At 40.1% G+C, this 13125-nt stretch overlaps 1 protein-coding gene across 1 annotated transcript; it reads right to left on the bottom strand.

Moving 5' to 3' along the window:
- Positions 1–3858: 3858 nt before the first annotated feature.
- brdt (bromodomain, testis-specific) lies at positions 3859–12722 on the bottom strand. Its single transcript, XM_085347430.1, has 19 exons — positions 12531–12722; positions 12260–12397; positions 11866–12001; positions 11536–11672; positions 10879–11220; positions 10659–10787; positions 9539–9736; positions 9269–9450; positions 8864–9153; positions 7920–8030; positions 7667–7846; positions 6350–6405; positions 6084–6258; positions 5654–5724; positions 5154–5214; positions 4953–5059; positions 4480–4652; positions 4032–4248; positions 3859–3921 (listed from the first exon to the last, which is right to left on the bottom strand). The coding sequence occupies exons 1-19, from the start codon at positions 12720–12722 to the stop codon at positions 3859–3861; spliced, it is 2958 nt and encodes a 985-aa protein (XP_085203556.1).
- Between the last annotated feature and the right edge of the window lie 403 nt (positions 12723–13125).

Raw genomic sequence — 13125 nt, 5'->3', positions numbered from 1 at the left:
GTGAATTGCACATTTCAAGTATTGAGTCTATTGCACCGTTGACTATTTACAAAAGTATTGCACAAAAGGTATTGCACAGTGAGGTGAAGAGGCACTACAGCTTAGTTGTTCCCCCCTCCTTTGTCCTCCTGTTTCCCCTCCCTTTCCCCTCCAGAGAGGAGTTAAACAGTTTGATGGCGTGTGGGACAAAGGAGTTTTTAAGTCTGTTAGTTCTTGTCTTTGGGAGAAGCAACCTGTCACTGAACAGACTCTTCTGGTTGTTAATGGCCGTGTGCAGAGGATGCCTGGCATTGTCCATAATGTCCATCAGTTTCTTTAATGTCCTTTTCTCTGCCACTGTCACCAGAGTGTCCAGCTTCATGCCGACCACAGAGCTAGCCCTCCTGATCAGTTTCTCCAGCCTGGATGAGTCCTTCTTTGCTGTGCTGCTCCCCCAGCACACCACAGCATAGAAAAGTACTCCAGCAACCACCGACTGGTAAAACATCCTCAGGAGCTTCCTGCAGATGTTAAAAGACCTCAGCCTCCTGAGGAAGTACAGTCGGCTTTGGGCTTTTTTATACAGGTGCTCTGTGTTGCATGACCAGTCCAGTTTATTGTCCACCCACAGCCCGAGGTACTTGTACTTGTTGACCACCTCCACCTCCTCCCCCTCTATCTGAACCGGCAGTGGACCTGCTCTAGACCTCCCGAAGTCCACAACCAGTTCCTTAGTCTTTGAGGTGTTGAGTTGCAGGTGGTTTGTGTGACTCCATGCGACAAAGTTCCTCACCAGACTTCTGTACTCCTCTTCCTGATCATCCCAGATACACCCCATGATGGCTGTGTCGTCTGCAAACTTCTGAATGTGGCATAATTCAGAGTTGTAGCCGAAGTCAGAGGTGTACAGGGTGAAGAGAAGAGGGGACAGCACAGTTCCCTGTGGTGCTCCTGTGCTGCTGACCACTGTGTCAGACGTGATGTCCTTCAGCCTGACGTACTGTGGTCTGTCGGTGAGGTAGTCGGAGATCCAAGCCACCAGGCAGGGGTCCACCTCCATCCTGTTCAGTTTTTCTTGACGCATACAGGGCCGGATGGTATTAAAGGCACTGGAAAAGTCAAGAAACAGGATCCTGACCGTGCCTTTTCCCCCATCCAGGTGTGAGTGGGCTCTGTGTAGGAGGTACAGGATGGCATCCTCCACTCCGACACCCGCCTTGTATGCAAACTGTAGTGGGTCCTGGGCATGTTGTACCTGTGGTCGGAGGAGGTTGAGGAAGAGCCGCTCTAGAGTCTTCATAAGATGTGACGTCAGTGCCACCGGTCGGAAGTCATTCAGCTCATTGGGCCGGTTCTTTTTGGGGACCGGGACGATGCAGGATGTCTTCCATAGGGCGGGCACTCTCCCCAGTCGCAGACTGAGGTTGAAGACTCGTTGTAGCGGCTCCCCAAGTTCAGCAGCACACGCCTTTAGCATCCTAGGACACACCTTGTCTGGGCCTGCTGCCTTTCTGGGGCGAAGCTTCCTCAGTTGTCTCCTGACCTGATCCACTGTGACACTGGGAGATGTTTGGGCAGAGGGGAGGGGGGGAGATGTCTTGCTGCTGAGAGAGGGATTGGAGGAGGGGGGTGTCATGGTGTCAGGAAGGGGGGGAAGCGAGGGAGGTAGGAGAGTGGGGATTGGACTCTGTAGTGAAGGTGAGGGTGGGGGGGTTGTGGGCTGGTCAAACCTGTTGAAGAAGTTGTTAAGTTCGTTTGCCTTCTCCACAGTCCCCCCCACTGTGCTTTTCTTGGTGTTGTGGCCTGTGATGGTTTTCACACCATTCCAGACCTCCCTCATATTGTTCCTCTCCAACTTCTGCTCCACCTTCCTCCTGTAGGTGTCCTTTGCTTCCCTCAGGCAGCGTTTCACCTCCCGCTGTGCTGCCTTCATCTCCTCCTTCACTTTGCTCCTGAAAGCCTTCTTCTTCATGTTGAGGACAGCTTTGACTTCCTGTGTTACCCACGGTTTGTTATTAGGATAACTTATGGGAATACTACAACATATTTACAGCTACATCACATTTATATTGTAGAAATTTACTAAAACATTCAGACATTTAGATTCTAATTTTAATGCATTTAAGAGAATAACCTCATCTATAATTAAATCCAATTGATTTATCAAAAACTCATCACTAATTAATGGATTATCAATATTCATGACTGCACTATTACCAATGCAGTTATGAATAGTAACTCCAAAGAACATGTGGTTGATTTTAACAAAGAATGGAAACAGTTCTTAGATATGTTTCTGTATTCATGAAAACATTAACAAGTATATATTCTGTGCTTGGCTAAATATCAAGCACAATATAAAAGTTCAAGTTTAATAATTTCGTGTGTAGCTTTATCCGTGACAGCATAAATAATGTGAACTTGACACACACACACACACGTCAAGCTCCTTCATATTTCATCAAGTTAATAAATAATTAGTGTAGAAGATTGTGTGTGGAGATTAAATTGTTTAAATAATATACCTTTAGCTAATTTGCCCTGCCAGCAGTTGGGTTTTATTTTGCACTCTGACATGACATGCAGCACAGCAACCAGAACTAAATGAAAGAAAACTTACCAGTGGTTGTGGTGCATGCTGGTAACCATATGATTAGCTCTTGTATGGATTTATGGGGGATCATCTGCATTATGAGTAAACTGCATCTGTGCAGTAACCTGATATTTTGATAAAGTGATCCAGACTGTTTAGTGAAAAAGGTTTATTGAGTAAGAAAAAACTGCATGAATAACAAAGTGCCTTGCATGTACAGCTAACACAATATTTGGCATTTCAAGTACTCAAGGAACTGAGAAGTCAATTGCACAAAGAAAACTTTGGTACTATAATATTTTTTCCTGGTTCAGTTAAAAAAATAAAAATAAAAAAAATCCAAGAATATTTAAGAAAGAAGAAAAAAGTCAGTGTGTAAACATGCTACAGTGTTCTGTTTACATTTCAAGTATATTTAAGTCAGTATTAACAAAACCACGGTAAACACTTACAGGACATTAACATATAATACCAGAACAACCGCTGCATGTTTAAGTAGACAATGCAACAAGGTGGCATTGAAACTGCAGTACATGGGATATGAACTAGCTTACTGTGCATATCTTACCTCTGAACAGTAGAGAAAAACATAACTCTTTTATGAAGGCACTTTAACCCTAGTCAGGCGAAAATCCAGAGGGCACTAGTGCAGGCATTTATCAAATGCTAAGTAAGGACTAAATCCATTTGCACTTAAAGCCCCTTTAAGATGTGCACGACTTTACATTCACCTGATGGCGCCTCAACATTTTGTCAAGTTGTGCCAAAGAGCACCTGGTCAGGTTTCCGTAATGCTTACAACATCAATCTCGCCAGGTCTTTCCCACATCTTTGGGATGCAATAACATGTACATAATAGCATTTGTATCTCAACAGTTTAGTTTCAAAAGTGCATTAAGATTAAAATGTTTCTCTTTTAATCCTCTCAGCAGCACTATAAAACAAACAGAAGGACATACCGTGCAGAGAAAACTAAAAAATTTTTTTCCAACTACTCCACTAAATAAAGACGAGCATATTAAAATATGCTTGTTGCAAAAGTGGAAACATTGTGTGTATACTGTGGTTTCCTCCATCGCTGACATGTCCGATCAAACTCTCTGCGTGAACATTAACAAAATTAACTCTTAACAGTATGATGAAATGATGTTTGAAAAGGGCTCAAATTACTACCACCCCCACAAATGAAGCATTTATTTTATTAGGTTTAATGACATGTACAGGGCATCAAAGGGAAAAAAAACTATCAAGACATCAAACACGTTTCAGATAAATCTCCGCCCAGTTTAAAGGTCAAGCTCAAATCTAGTCATGACATCCCGTTGCAATGTTAGGTCGATACCAGTCATCTATATAAAAGAGAAAAACAAACAGCAATACAGTTTAACATGATATTTTTTACCAAAATCAAATGAAATGATACAAATGGATCACTGAAACAGATACAGAAGGTACTCACTGCTTCTCGCTTGCGACGTTCCTGCGCTCTTTGGCGGGCCCGCTCTCTTTCTTTATCTAAAGACGACTGTGTGATTAGAGGTCGCCTTTTTTTAGACCTTTGCTGTTCAACATGTTTGGGAGCATCCAAGGGACCTTCTGTGCAAATACTTCCAGGCAAACCCGAAACTTCCTTAACAGGCTGTGGGTTTTGTTCTGATTTACATGGGACTTGTACACTAGAAGGAGAATACCCAAGTTACTGACTTTGCTCTCTTTAAATCAATTATTATGTTTTCAGAGAAAAAAATATATATCTTGGCTTATAGCAACTAATACAGGCACTCAGTAGTTTTGGCATCTTTAAAACTTTGGCCAAAAGGCAACAACTGTATGCCTGACAACTTAATTAAATCTACCTATTAATTTAAATTCACATCGAATGCTTTAACTATTAACTGTGTGAACACCTGGTCTTTTCAGGAGCCTCGATCTTTTTGCTTTCATCCAACAATTTCTTTTTCAGTAGTTTTTCACGAAACATCTGGAAGGTCCCTTTTGAGGAATTGTTTGGAGGTAGCATCACCCTCTCTCTCGGTCTTCCCAATCTCACCCAAGGCTCGGTGTTTTTCACCACAATATCCTAAGCAAGGAAAATCACAATGTTTAGATACATTCACTTCAAACATTGGTGTGCATTTGTTGGCATCAACCAGCTAGGTTTTGGCCACTAGAGGGAAAAAACACAAAAAAAAGTTAAGTTGTAATAATTTAATGCCTTCTGGTGGTGGAAACACCACATTTGAAAGTATTTGCACCACTTTCTAATGAATAATGCACATAAAAAGCAGCACATCCTTGAACATTGATATAATTTCCAGCTATATCAGCACATAAAAGTAAGATAAATGATCATGACAGTTTTCTGGAGTATTAAACCAACCTTTTTGGGAATTTGGGGTTTTTCACCCTCAGCAGATTTACTCGCAGCATCAGTGTTAGGCACATTAATCAACTGCTTGTCAGGAAGATCTGCAGTGTATCTGAAATCTGCAATAATAAAGTTAACATTTCCTAACATTATGAAGAAAACGGTAGTTTTTAAAGATGGTGATGTAATAATAAGTGATTTAAAGCGACTTACTGGGTGTTATTTCGTCTTTGGATTGCAGAGGGCTGTCTCCAAGAGGGGACAGCACTGGACCCTGCAGGAAAAGCAAAATTTTGTTTAAAAACCATAGCTTTCAACTATGACACATGGAATGGGTGGGTGCAGTTTTTTTCCACGTGGCTAACTCATGCACTCAAATTATGAAGGCTCCAAATTGCTGAGAAAAAAACCCCCAAATAAACAAAACATATCCCTACATAATGCAATAGTAAACTGCTGCTGGGAAAGATGGCAGATTCTGCTAGACTACACGTTCTTAATAAAGGTCTCTTCATTATCATTTCAGGCACGTTATTTTTTTAAATCAGCTGCTGGTACTGACGTTGGCCTGTTCATAGTAGTTGCAGCACATGCCTACACATATTTCCTAACATATGATAAAACATGTATCTAATATCTACCCCAAAAGCTGTTACAAAGCAGATTTTGTAAAAGTTGCCTTTGTGTGCAGAAATGTGCCTTTTTTGACGTACCTCAAATCTTGCAGCAGCCCAGTCCAGTAGCTCTACGGGAGATCCCATGGGGGATAAAAGTGCAGACAAATCTGGACAAACAGTAAATTACAGGAATTCATTCTCAACTCATTACAATGACACAAGAAGCAGATTTCTGCACATTTATTTAAACACATGTGCTACTATTGAGTAAAACCAACTAAAGGCAAGCATGAGTATTATATTCCAAACCAGGAGCGGGGGGAGGGTAAGGAGGCGCTAGTTCTTTGTCTGGCCTACCAGGTAAATGGGTGGTGGTAAAATCAGATAACTGTTACTGTACTTTTCATGGTGGGAAAACTGTTAGTCCTGAGAAATAAAGAATCTTGTGGAAAGATCTTTTCAAGAGGCTGGTAAATCTTTTTTTACTTTTGGACAAATGTTGCATTTGTAAAGACAAAAACATTACCTGGAGGCGATAAAGTGAAGTCATCAAAGGTTAGCGCTGCATCGTGCTGTGCTGGATGTCCTTCCCTGTTTGCTTTCTTTACAGACTGCCCATTAGCAAGAAGCTGACTGGTCTTGACGGATGCTTTCGTCAAATCTGCTCCTCCCAACATCTGTTTACCAGCAGCATGTCTCGCCTTTGACACAAGAAATTACAGTCTTACTTATCAATGTAACCCGCCAGCTTACATTGATCTATTGAATAAAGAAAAAAGAGAATCTTTTTACCTTTTTGTTAACCTTTTGGCAATGGTCTTTAGATTTCCGCTTCCTCTTTTTCAGCACTGAAAAACATTGACAATAATAACTCATTTTGTGCCATAAATTGGAAAAACAAGACACCGTGAAATTTATAACAATTTTCTTTTCACACAACCTTCAAGAAAAGCTAAATAGTTCCAAGTGTTAATTAATTATTCATTTTTTCACCTGGACTTTTAAGCAGGTGGTTGCCCAAATAGGGTTAATGAAGTTTCGCTAGCTGGTATTTAATGATGTGCTACGTGATCGCTAGCGACACAGCTACGTTAGCATAACATAAACACAGTGAAGCTGGAGGATGAATGCTAACTTTTTCCCACTCGATAAAAGTTAACGTGAGGGTTCCCGATGGTTAGGGACAAATGCAGTCGCATGGCAGGATGCTGTAAAAGGACCAAACTTCAGTCAGGAGAACAAATGAGATAATCCATCTGCAATACGAGGTTAGTCATTAATATACTGCTGCATGGGCTGGGCTGTAGTTACATCGTAAGGTTTTAAAAACTGAGCTTTGAAATGAATAGCGGTAATAAAAAGCGAGAGAGGCTGACAGTGATCACTGACTGTTTTTAGGGGCTTTTTGAGATTAAAAGAACAAGATACAAAGCATTAAAACGGGTTAAACAGCCTTATTAAACGCAGGGTAGTTTGGGCCCAGAAGCAGGATTCATCATGTCATCATTTAAAGACCGGATACCTAAAAAAAAAAAAGTAGCTGGTAAGCATATGATTAGATTTTTTACTTCTTTAATTTAGGCTACAGCCTCTTAAAGTTTCCTGTTCAAACATCATGAAAAACAAGCTATTTGAGATATCTTGGCAGCATAAAATAAGAATAGTTTGTTACATAAGCTCTCATTTATTTTTTCCTTAAAAAAAAAAGAGAAAAAAAAGCAATAAGACCCTGTCATCAGAGAGAGCACACATGCCTGACTGCACCAATCGCCCATCAGAGATGCCGTTTTTCAGCCTCGCATAAATTTACTTTATGAGTTGTGCTTTTTCTGTTTAATGGCACCACTATTATGCAACACACTTCAGTGCCTACTAAAACAATGAAAAAAATACCCCCCAAAAGACCGAGACTTTACTGCAGCTGTCATTGGTACAAACATGCAGGACTCATCCATGTCAGCAGATTACAAAAAGGTGTGTATGAAATGTGAAAAAAAAGAAAAGAGACCTTTATAATTGAATAAATAAATAAAACAAATTAATGAAAAAAGGCACCCATGTAAGAAAGAAGGGGAAAAAGAGATGGAGAAGCTGAAGACAGCACCAGACCTGATTCAGTGTCCCTGGCATCACAGGCGGTAGAAAGACTACTCGAGCTGCTGCTGTCGGATGAGCTGCTGCTGTCGGATGAGCTGCTGCTGTCGGATGAGCTGCTGCTGTCGGATGAGCTGCTGCTGCTGCTGCTCCCACTTGAGGAGCAGCTGAGACCAGGAGAGGCCACGACTTGAGCTGTTAACACAAGACTGACATTTTTACACTGTCTCACACGTGGAAGTACCATTGCAACAAATCTGTTTCTTACCTGATGACCTCTTTTTACCAGTTAAGTGCTGGTCTTTGCCGACAGTCTGAGACGTTCCGCCATACTTTAGTTTTGCAGTCTGGATTGCTCCTGTGGGCTTGGGTCTTTTTTCTGAGAAGCACGACATACAGGTCATCAACAACAGAATTGAAAAATTATGTTTCTATTTAACATAACATTGTTTTTATTGTTTAATTATTTTGCTGTAAATACTATAATTTTATCAGTTTGTGTTGATAAGTAGAAAAATATCAGTATAATTCCCATTATTTTCCAGACTGGACAGACTTTTTTTTTTTTTTTTTTTAATCTACTCTTCAGCCATTTTTTGAAAAATTCATGCTAGATACATTTGTGGAGCAGAATTTTGGTTTGCAACTACTGAGAATATTCATATAGTGCAGCAGTCTCCAACCCCCGGGCCACGGACCGGAGTCGTTTGGTACCGGGTCGTGAGGCTCGGGTGTGAAATGTATGTTTTTCGGGGTTTTTATTGTTTTTTAGCGTTATTTTGTTATCGTTTTTATCATTAACTCGGTCTTCCTGGGTCTTTTCACTTGTGTTATGAATAAATCTTATTTTCTTCTGTACCGGTGCTAGTTTTATTTTGTTGTATTTATCCACGACACCTTAAAAGTCGGAGTTTATTTATGCTACATGATTCCATACATTTTGCCTCATATTTTTGATGTCTTCAGCGTGTATTTAAAAGGCAGAAAGTAGTAAAAATAAACAAAAGCCATTAAATGAGTTGTTGCGTTGTGTCCAAACCTTTGACTTGTACTGTATGTATAAAGACAAGCATATACTAAACCTAATATTTCTTTTATCATTACTGGACAGATTTTGACTGCTTGACCTGATAAGCAAGCACTGTCACTGTAAAGACACTTCAAGTTTAGCAGACTAACTTGTATTTTCTGATTAAGTCACGCTGTACTTACTTGTTACATTCTTGATGGATTTAGTCAGACACTCTGCGACGAACCTCTGCAGAGCTCGCAGTGTGGAAGACTTGAGCATGTCAAAGTCAACTTCAATTTCCTCCAGAGTGGAATCTCGCAGACAAGACTCCCTGGTGTGGATGATTTTCACCAACTTGCCCAGTTTGTCACCAGGCAGCTTGTTGATGTCCAGTTTTAACTGTTTCTTCTCCTGGTAAGTAATTGGTGCCAATGGGGCTGAACCCTCATCTTTCATGGATTCACGGAGATTAGGAGGTCTGGTTTCTTTCCTATACATACATATGAAATATTTATATTTCGTTTATATAGTAGCATACACAGCCCAACAGTTTATGTTAGGTAAAAAATACAAAAATATTGATTGATTAAGTGGGGTTCACTTACAAGGAAGAGCTCCTGCTGGGTGCGATACTTTGAACAACAGATTTGTATTTAAAGGATTTGTTCTTTAGTTGAGCTATATCCTTTTCCCTTGATCTCTTTTCCTTCTTCAGCTTTTCTCTCTTCCTTGATTTCATCATGGGATCCTGGACAAACTTCTTCAGCTGCTCACTGACAGCCTTCAACTGAAAAGCGAGCCATTTAAGTTAACTATAGAGCACTGAAGTAATTTATTTCTCAAAGCTTGCTTGTTACTGTGTGCGCAATACTGACCTGATCCTCCAGATTGGCAAGCAGAATGGCTCTCCCTTCTGATGAAAATTCTTCCTCAGATGATGAGCTTTTGCTGTCAGAACTTTCTGAAGTTGACAGACTTCCATTTCGGTTTCCTTTTCCCTTTTCTTGCTGATGTGATGTCTGATAGGACTCTGCTTCATGGGGAAGCTTCAGATACCGGGCCTCAAAAACTTCCTGTTAAAACAAAATATTTTTGCAGTATTGTTAGCAATTACACCAACTGTAATTCGTCAACTGACATAGGTTAGTCTATACAACTGTTACAGGGGCATGTCAAAGCAAGTTGTATTTGAAGGCCTTTTGTTTTGTTTTTTGGGGGGATGATTAGTGGCAAAAATGCTCCATCATGCACAAAGAAATTGTAAACCACCCCTATTGTACAAAAAGTGCTCATAATCACAGGATAGTTAGACAAGCAAAGACACTTTCCTCCTAAAAGTCCACACTAGTTTTTTTTTTTTTTAACATTTTGCAGCTGCAACTAAGTGAAAAACTATTTATCTGGGGGTGTTTTTAGAGTTCAATTTAAACTGGTTCAAAAGGTGTATGTGTGGAACAAGTTATTGCTAAGACGCACTAACATATAATAAGCATGCTGTTGTTGTGCTTCTGTTTAGTGTCTTGTACATGTGGCTCATGATGATACAACACTGTAAACGGTTTCAAATCATATAACACTTGTTAACTGCAATGTTCTCAGAAGTCAGCAAACAGCAGATAAATCACTTAAGTGGGAATCTGCTCAGGAGGAGGAGGAGATTTCAAGTTTAGCACCTACAACACATTTGCTTTTTAGGCCCAGAGCCCCATCCCCGGAGGAAGCAACCAGCAGCAATTTGGCAACCAGGGATAACAGGAAGCCGATGCCATTTTGCAAGCTGAGGTGTGCGGGTACAACTTTAAGGCATGTAATTAAAAGACATATCAACTAGTGACCAACAATAAGCAACCAACCAATGTCGGACAAGTGAATTTCATTCGATGTGAATGTGGCTTTAAGGACATGCAAAATGCATGTGAAGGTAAACATAAAACATAACTTACATTTAAATATTGTCCTACTGATTTAAGAAATCAATAAATTGATAAACTGTACCTGAAGTTTTCTTGCCATGTGTACCACCTCATTTGAAGGTGGATTGTATTTGTAACAGTTGGAGAACATCAAGCGAACATCGGCAGCAAACACTTTTGCATTTCCGTACTCTCCTTGATCCATCTTTTTCTGAGGAAGTAACATTTTTGTTGAGAAAACTGATCTACCATATACTGAAAATCACATTACATGCTTCAGTTAATCAGCTCAGACATTTTACCTTGATAGTACTCAGGTCCATGGGATGCTTGATGATATCATGGTAGTCATGCAAACCCAAAGCAACCGCATCGACTGGCACATAAAAGGGCCATGCATATGCAGAGTGCCTCTTTGAGAGCAGCTCCTTCAGGATATCATTGCAGCATCTGAGCTGCTCAGACAGTCTGACCTTCTTGGCCTCAATGAGAGGCAATTCTTTCTTAGGACGCTTGATGGGCCTTCCACTGCCTCTGTGGGAGATCAGCATACAAGGTGCTGAATGTTCAGCAGGGGAGACTTCACTGCTGGTGATCACTGAGGTGGTGGTGGGGTCTGCTTTCCGCTTGAGACCTTTTTTGCTCTAGATATTAAAAAAAGGAAAAAAGCAGTGGGACACAAATAACAAAAGTGACATTTAAAAGTTTGTTTTAAGGCACAAAAACAATCAGTAATAAATATGATTAATAGCTTCTGACATCATTCGTTAATGATGATCATCTATATGCGATGATGCACTTACTATACTAAATGCATGCACTGTTTGAGGTCTTTGGTTAGACAATCGCATAAGGAACCGTTACTAGTACAGCTAAGTTTATGTAAAACGTTTATCTCACATTTTACTTAAATAGAACACTGCATGATTTTATGTATATTCTGAAAGTTGCTCGCAAACCATTTCAGTGCTTAGTGTTGAGTCAGTTTGTGCAGAGAGCTGGATGGGTAGGCTCGACTGACGGACATCTGGAGGAATGACTGTCACAGTCTGCTGAAGAACAACCTCTGACATGAGGGATCGGTGCTTTAATGCATCTGCATCACAGGTGATAAAGTTAAACATGAACAAAATTTTATATGGTGAACAAAATCAGTGCAATTTTAATATCTTCCTGTGGTAACATCGTAATATCATTTTTGAAGTTTCTCTTTCTCATTTAAAATTTTACAAAAATTATAAGACAGGACAAAATGACCCTGCATTACTAGTTAGGAGCATGCAACATACCTGCATTAGAGTGTTTCCCTTTTTGTAGGTCCTTTGTAGTGACTTCTACCACAAACTCTTTCTGAGGCATTTTAGAAAGTTTCTGCAGAAAAAGCTTTTCGAGGGTTTTTGCCATAAAGACAATATCATCCCCAGGCTGTGGAAAGACAAATGATGCATTAAATAGGAAAAAAAGGCAAATGTGCTTTTGTGACAGTTTAAACTGCTGAGATGCATTCCAATACTGTTAAGCACCAAAAGTTACACAAAACAAAAGTGTGACTTTGTTATTTTTTTGTCCAGCTTTTTTTCATTGTAGGACTACTTCTGATTTTTGTACATCGTGAAGGAATATGAAATGTGCTTTGTGGTTATATTTTGGTATCATACAGCAACATAACTATTATCATCTTACCTGGTTGTACGCATAGCAGTTGGTGAACATAATATTGAAGTCTTCTATGCAGTCAACTGCTTGCCAGTAGTAACTATTCTTTAGCCGCTTCTTAATGGTGCCAAGATCCATTGGATTTGTAATAATTGTATAATAATCCTGAAGACAAAGACATGAACATGAAAACATGCCTTTCTGAAGTGTGGCTCATGAAGACAGTTTTAGGTTCAAACATTAAATACACATGACTGCAGTCTTACTGCAGTGCTACAACTACAATTTTACTACTTACTGGGAGACACAGTGCCACTGCATCCACTGGCTGATAAAAAGGCCATGAGTATTGATGCCTCCATAAAGCTTGGAGCGCCACCTTCTCCAGATACTGTAGCTGATTGGTTACACGTCCAGGCCTCTTGGAATTTATGACCTCTGGTGGAGGGGGATTTCCACTCACAGGGGGGCCGACGTTCCCTTCAGACATTGCGATATCCAAATTGCATGCAGGGGTAAAGCCACCTGGAAATTGCTTTGCAGAAACTCGATGCTCGTACCACGTTTTCCTACATGTCAAGTGAAAAAAGGAAAGCATCTGCTGATTAAACCAACAATAATATAACAAAACTACTTTACTACAAGAATGCCGCAAACTAGTCTCTCGACCCCCTAAATTCTTAAAAATTTATATTGAGCATTAATACTCCCCGTGACTGCTATAGCATTCATATTCTTGATATAAAATTGAAGACATGCCAAATACATAAAGGTAAAATTAAGTATTGAACATGTCACCAGTTTTCTAAGTAAATATATTTCGAAAGATGCCATTTTCATGAAATTCCCCCAAGATGTCAGTAACAATCCATCCATTTCACACGTGCAAAGAA

The sequence above is a fragment of the Diplotaxodon limnothrissa genome, linkage group LG23 (genome assembly GCF_057381915.1).
Source record: "Diplotaxodon limnothrissa isolate DT_005_m linkage group LG23, D_limnothrissa_male_GT1.1, whole genome shotgun sequence".
Lineage (NCBI taxonomy): Eukaryota > Metazoa > Chordata > Actinopteri > Cichliformes > Cichlidae > Diplotaxodon > Diplotaxodon limnothrissa.
This window is presented reverse-complemented; position numbering and strand designations above follow the sequence as displayed.

Coding starts and splice junctions, on each gene's coding strand:
- brdt (XM_085347430.1), bottom strand. CDS start 12,722: ATGTCTGAAGGGAACGTCGGCCCCCCTGTGAGTGGAAATCCCCCTCCA. Junction 12,398..12,530: donor CAGTGGCACTGTGTCTCCCA/GTAAGTAGTAAA, acceptor CTTTGTCTTCAG/GATTATTATACAATTATTAC. Junction 6,259..6,349: donor GCCAAAAGGTTAACAAAAAG/GTAAAAAGATTC, acceptor CTTGTGTCAAAG/GCGAGACATGCTGCTGGTAA.